The following is a 7015-nucleotide window of genomic DNA, read 5'->3' as shown; positions in this document are numbered from 1 at the left end:
CCTTTATTAAAATAAATCTGTAAAAAAAATCCCAGTATGGATGTTACTTAATAAATAGTAAAGTCATCCTCTTTGGGTCATTGTGTGGCTGTACATTACAACTTCTGTTGAGCTTTGACTGACAGACAGATAGCATTACTCTACATTTTTCTGCAAAATATTCTGATAACACTGGCAAGTCATTCTGCCGTCGATGTCAGCAAGCTGTGTTTTTAAACATTGACCCCTGCTAATATTTAACAGGAATCAGAGCAAGCTACATTTTCGCCTTGCTACTGAAGTAACCAGAATTAGGTGAGACACTCATTATTTCTCAATTTTAAATTAAACCTCCATTTAAAAATATGCATTTATGCTAAATAAATAATCAATTTACTGTACTATTTAAATTAGCTTAAAATGATTAATGCATTTAGCAGCACCACACAAGAACCTTTTAGAAAGACACCCTTTTTGTCATGTTGTTCTTGCAAGTTATATATATTTTGGTGTTTGAATTTCTATTATAGTTTCAAACGATTGTTAATAAAGCTTAAACATGTTGTTAGTTTCAAAATATTATAATTAATACCGACTTTTCTTTTCTATCAGTGTATGCAGATGGCAAACCAAAGACAACAGCAATTACTATTTTCCACCATTGTCCTCATATTTGTTGGGCATGTAAACACATCGGTGTATACTCCATCAACCGTAGCTCCTCTTTTCCATAGGCCTTTTGTGCTGTTGTGGAATGCTCCTATTTCCAAATGCCATCAACTGAAGGTCCCTCTTGATTTATCGCTTTTCCAAGCAGTTACAACTCCTGCCAGGGTACGCAATCAATCCTTAAGCCTGTTCTACAAAAATCGACTTGGGCTCTTTCCCTATGTGGACCTGCACTCCATGAAAGAATATAATGGTGGCATTCCACAGAGGGGAAACCTGTCTGCTAGTTTGGAAAAAGCAAAGGAAGAGTTTCTCCAGTTCATTCCCGACTCATCCTCTGGTTTGGCAGTCATGGACTGGGAAGAGTGGCTTCCGATGTTTGACCGGAATTTCGATTTAAAGAAGATCTACATGGAACTTTCCATTAACTACACTCTTGAGCAAAACTCTTCTCTCAGCCCGCAACAGGCAGCCACTGAAGCCAAACAACAGTTCCAGAAGGAAGCCAGGCGTTTCATGGAGGAAACTCTAAAGAAAGGAATCAACCTTCGACCTAGGTATCTGTGGGGCTACTATCTGTTCCCAGATTGCTATAACTATGGATTTGATGAGTCAAACTATGCAGGCACTTGTTCAGAGTATACAAAACAATTGAACAATGAGCTGCTTTGGCTGTGGGAGGTTAGCACTGCTCTTTACCCATCAGCATATCTACCAGTCTCAAAGAGTGGAAGCAAAAGTGCTGCACTGTTTGTCCGTCATCAGGTCCAAGAGGCAATGAGAGTGGCATCCCTGCCGAAACATGTCCACACTGCACCAGTCTATGTCTACTTACGGCCTCTTTTAACCAACCAAAAAAAGCTTTACATGAATGAGGTAAAGTATTAAGACTACTGGCTGTTATACATGATACAACATTGTATTGGTAACTATGAGGCAGCAACAGAAATAAGTGTATAGTATAAGCCAGGGGTGTCTTGAGGACTAACATGTTGTAGAGTTTAGTTCCAAATTGCTTTAACACACCTAAGGTATGTTTTGTAAAAGTTCTGTTGCAGACAACAATGACTGCAATTTCTGTCTTTTTCAACATAGTTCATTGTTTCAACAGTTCCATTAAACTCAGGACATACCAAGTCAACAGCAAAGTACAAGTGCTGATGACAATAAACTGTGGCTGCATTTCACTCCACTTTTAGAAATGACATGCAATTCACGTCGTCGAGGGAATGAGGGAAGCTTGCATAGACATACCCTCAACCAATTGTATTAAATGTAGTTTCCAAGTGCTCAATGGTTTATAGCATTCTATTTAAACCTATTTAGATGTTCTGCAAGCAGTGGACAGTAATGTAACCAATAATTAATTTCCGAGTCATGGTGGAAGAAAAGTCAGCGAGTGAAGGGTATAAACACATTGGACTGGAATGCAGCCTGTGTTGTTGTATTGTGCAAACTGTGTCTGTTCCCATCTGGACCAAAAAGCTGCATCTGAACATACCAAATAGACTACTGAAACAGGAGCATATATTTTGTGGTTGTGTGGAAGGATGTATCTTTCTAGACCTGCAGGTGGCAGTAGTCTGTATTGTCATTCCACCAACTGAATATAGGTCTGCACACATACAAATCCCAAACAAAGTGTTTATGTACCAGGTTCAGATTATTTCTTGCTCACCATAGAGGGATTTGACAAAGAAGTACATTAATGCTCTACTAAAAATTGCCAATGTGGTTTGAACAACAGACCCTATTTTTGTTTCAGCTATATTTTACTTGGTTGGTTGGTTCTGGTACCTAATTACTGTAAAAGGGTGGTCCAGAGTGTATTTTTAAGGATTGGTTGTATCTGTAAGATGCAACGCAATGTGTAGTCATGTTTCATTTGTAAAAATCACGCCAACTTTTTAATAAATCTTACTTTAATTTTTTACTCATACTCAGCTAACATGAAAACGGCTGTCAAATTTCGTAGTTCCTCTGAAGGCCCGCTCTCACGACACTCTGATTGGTCAGCTAACATAATGTGCTATGATTCACTAATCAGCTCCACGTCACTAGGCAGTGTCATGCCCTTACACACATTTTGCTTCTGCTCTTTAAATAGCTAGTGTAATTATATCAATTTGAGCCTGAATAAGACAGAAAATGACACAGAGGACACAGCTGAACTTCATGCCTGCTCTTGAAAATAAACCTGAAAAGTGTTTTATAAATATAGTTGAAATAAGCATGTGTAAGTTATATGAAACGTTAACATATCTTTTGCATGTTCGTGCATGTATTTGAGATGTAGATGGGATGGAAAGCAACTGCATAGAGACAATGCAGCACTGAGGAACATTGTGTATAAATTTATATTGTGGATAAATATGAATTTGTAGCTAACTTTTAATGGTGCTAAACAACATTTCTCGTTGTTTACATCCTTGCAACAACATACTATTAATGCTAGAAACTACGCATGCAATATATCAGTTTTAACAAATAAAAATTCTTACAGGTTGTGGCACATAATCCACAGCTTCTTCTATTATGGTTGGAGCTACACCTTCTTTGAAGAGTTTAGCTGAATCCAGCACTGAACTAGGATATATTCTAGAAGCTGTCCTTTGTCAAATACTAGAGCTATATCTTTTTTATAATTCTTTGGAACATAATAAGAATTTAATTGTAAGCACTTCTCTCTTTGTGTCATGTCCTTTGGAAGCTCAAATACAGAAACAGATGAAGCTCTGTGGAAATAGCAGCGTTTGGTCTGCATTTTAGCTTTCTCCATTATAGCATTACCCTTTGCGTGTATGAGAGAAACCTAAAGGGTTACCTGAAAGGTTTATGACTTCATTAACCTGGATGTATTTTTTTGTAGTCCCCAAAATTTGTTCACTGTAGGCTTTGCTAAGCTAACTCTGTAAAAGTCAATGGCTGCGTCCGAAACCGCCTACTACTCAGTAGGTACTGCATTAGAATTTAAACGTACTACTCGGCCGTTAGAAAAGTACGTTCTATTCAGTATGAATGTGAAAAGTATGAATGGAATTCGGACGTACTACATCCGCCATTTTGTCATGGTCACGTGACCTACCTACGTGACCAATTGCGTCGCTTTACTCCCATTCATGAATTCGCTCATGGGGCATCATGGGATAGCGCAGTGTGCATGGGATGCGCACTCTTGAATCTCGCCGGAAGTAGTAAGTCATCCAGGTACTTCTCGCATAATGATTTTTGAATTCTATGAATTCGGACATACTACTCGGCTCGCATACTGATTTAAGCGTACCATATAGTATGGAAGTATGCGGTTTAGGACGCAGCAAATGTCTCCCTTTGCAATAAACATTGAGCGTAGTACATTTAGAGATGTTGTTTATGGTCACACAGCTACATTAGACATAACCTAAAGTTTGAAATATGATATTGTAGTGGAAATCAAACAATTTCATTGATATTAAATAACCAGTCTGTGAAATTTTGTTGTGAGCCTGATAATACTGATCAGTTGAGGTGAGCTGAACTCACCCTCAGTATATTGACCCTCAGAAATGAACATAACTGCTTTAGGCCATACTTGAAAACATTTTCTATCTGTTTCTGTCTAGATTGACTTGGTCAGCAGTATAGGTGAGAGTGCAGCTCTGGGGGCTTCTGGAGCTGTGCTGTGGGGGTCTAGTGCTGATTACAATGACAAGGTAAATTTTGTCTTAAAGGAATGGTTCAGTAAAAAATGTGTGTTCAGGTGTTTTGAGGCAACCTGGAGCTAAACCAAGTATTTTACTCTCAACTGCATAGTTTAGACCTTTAGATGGCTTTTTATATGCAACAAAGAGAGCAACCTTTTAAAATATTTTCAGTAAATTGCAGTTTTAATCTTTGTCTACACACATCCAAACATGAGACCAAATCCAAATTCACGTAAGCAAGCTAAACTGTGTATTACTAGGTACAGTATACTTCAAACTTCCAGTCAGGTGTTTTAAGGCAAGCTGGAGTTAAACCAAGTTTAGTGACACCTGTTCTATAGAATATCAGTGCTGTGCAGATATATTAATTCCTGTGATTTGTGCTTTTAAGCTCAATTATGCTCTTACATAATCAGAATAATCACAAAATGAAAACATGATGTATGGTTTGTTAAAATAGAACCAAATTTGGCGGAGGTAAGACTTTTTGAAACATGGAAAATAAGGAAAAAAAAAACATTATTTCTTTTAATATTCTAAATTTAAAAATGTTTTAATCTCTACTGTATGCTTATGAATTAGTTAAAGTGCTTAATAGGTCCCAGAAAGTGTAATTTATTCACAGCTGCATAGTTTAGACCCTCGGATGGCTTTCATATTCATATTTCATACTCAGAGAGCAACTTATTGAAATATTATTAGTAAATTGCAGTTTTAGTCTTTGTCTACACATATCCAAATGAGACCAGATCCAAATACATATATTTTTTTCTAGAGCTTAATAGAAACAAAAATGTGTCAATGGTAGAAAGAACATGCGATTTGAAACAGTATGAGTTTGAATATGCTGTACCTTCAAGTTGTGCAATATTTCTTTTAACTTTTTAATGCTTTTTATTTCTTTCAGACCTCATGCGAAGCATTGTCTGCATACCTGTCTGATAAATTAAACCCCTACATCCTCAATGTCACCACTGCAGCACATTTATGCAGCAAAAATCTCTGTCAAGGCGAGGGGCGATGTGTCCGAAAAAACAACAACTCAGATGATTACCTCCACATTAGTTCAGAAAGCCATCACATTGGTAGGAATGCTGGGAAATATGTAGTCACAGGGACCCCTTCTGCAAGTGATCTTGCTGACTGGAAAAGCAGATTCACCTGCCAGTGCTATGAAGACAGGAACTGCACAGCCACAATGCCCTCTTTTTAACAGAAACTGTTTCAGGAAACTGATACATCTTCACTAAAATTAATTAAATATAACCTATGATAATAACCTTGTTTTCCAAATTAAAAGTTCTGTCTTGTTCTGTACAATAATTAAAATGTTGGAAGAGCAAAATTTTTAAATTGAACTATACTCTTGCTTGGGCTAGTTCAGCCACATTACATTAGGTCTGCAAAAATATACTTTAACAATGAAAAAAAAATGAAGGATTTAAATCCAGTCAACATGATTATTTCGATTACACTTTATTTTAAGGTACAATTCTCTTGTTATTATAGCAAATTAACTATATGACTTTTAGCTCAATAAACTCATAATTTGCTGCTTATTAATAGTTGTTAAGGTAGTTTTTAAGTAATTACAATTAATAATAACAATAATAATAACAAAAATATTAATAATGACAAAACTGCAAGAAGGTCGCTGGTTTGATCCTTGGCTGGGTCAGTTGGTGTTTCTCTAGGAAACTTGTATGTTCTCTCTGCATTCACGTGGGTTTCCTCCTGGTGCTCCAGTTTCCTTCACAGTCCAAAGACATGCGGTACAGGTGAATTGGGTAAGCTAAACTGTCCGTAGTATATAAGTGTGGATGAGTGTGTATGGATGTTTTCCAGAGATGGGTTGCAGCTGGAAGGGCATCCGCTGCATAAAAACATGCTGGATAAGTTGGTGATTATTGCGCTGTGGCGACCCCGGATTATTAAAGGAACTTAGCTGAAAAAAAAAGAAAAAATTAATGAATAATAATAACAAAAATAGTAATAATATTAATAATATAATGTATTATATACACATATTGTACACGCATATTATTTAAATACAAAATTCTGGAAGCGATTAATCAAATTAATCAATTGACAGCACTAATATACACTATCTGACAAAAGTCTTGTCACCTATCCAAGTATCCAGCAAATAAAACATTGACTTCAAGTTGATCATTTGGTATCAAAAGTGGCTTATATGAAAGTCAAAGGTCTCCAGATTGTGCCAATTTTACCAAAATAAAATGTGATCATGCTTTGACGTTTAAATTAAAATTTAAAATTGTAATTTAATTTGGACAGTAAGGTCTGACTTTGCTTAGACAAAAGTCTTGTCACTTAACAGAAGAGCACCTGGACCTTCTGTGCTTTTAGGAACTTTGATGTGAAAGCTGAAGCATGAGAAGGAGTGCTGTCCTGCTGACGAGTTTGCCCTCTCCTGTGGTTTGTAATGTAAGATGAAAAAAAAAACATGATTTTTCCTTCACTAAACTTGACTGATTTTTTGTCAGAATCTTAGGTCCATACAGGTTTCAAAAGGTCTTCTGCAGTATGTATGATGATTTGTATGCAGTTCAAGAGATGATTCATCAGAAAAATCTATCTTCTGCCACTTTTCCAAATGATCAACTAGAAGTCAAGTTATTATTTGTTGCTCTTACAACTGGGATCGACAACAAGACTTTTGT

The 7015-nt window shown here is 36.6% G+C and overlaps 1 protein-coding gene across 2 annotated transcripts; it reads left to right on the top strand.

Moving 5' to 3' along the window:
* The first annotated feature begins 241 nt into the window (after window positions 1-241).
* On the top strand, window positions 242-5676 carry spam1 (sperm adhesion molecule 1). Of its 2 annotated transcripts, XM_087311195.1 has the most exons (5): window positions 242-294; window positions 592-1329; window positions 1414-1524; window positions 4251-4340; window positions 5239-5676. In XM_087311195.1, exons 2-5 carry the CDS (start codon window positions 595-597, stop codon window positions 5542-5544), a joined length of 1242 nt encoding a protein of 413 aa, XP_087167321.1. In that variant the 5' UTR covers window positions 242-294; window positions 592-594; the 3' UTR covers window positions 5545-5676.
* The last annotated feature ends 1339 nt before the right edge of the window (window positions 5677-7015 follow it).

Source organism: Danio rerio, chromosome 25 (assembly GCF_052040795.2).
Source record: "Danio rerio strain M-AB ecotype USA chromosome 25, GRCz13ab, whole genome shotgun sequence".
Lineage (NCBI taxonomy): Eukaryota > Metazoa > Chordata > Actinopteri > Cypriniformes > Danionidae > Danio > Danio rerio.
The sequence above is the reverse complement of the archived record's forward strand: the minus strand, read 5'-3'. Positions and strand labels throughout refer to the sequence as shown.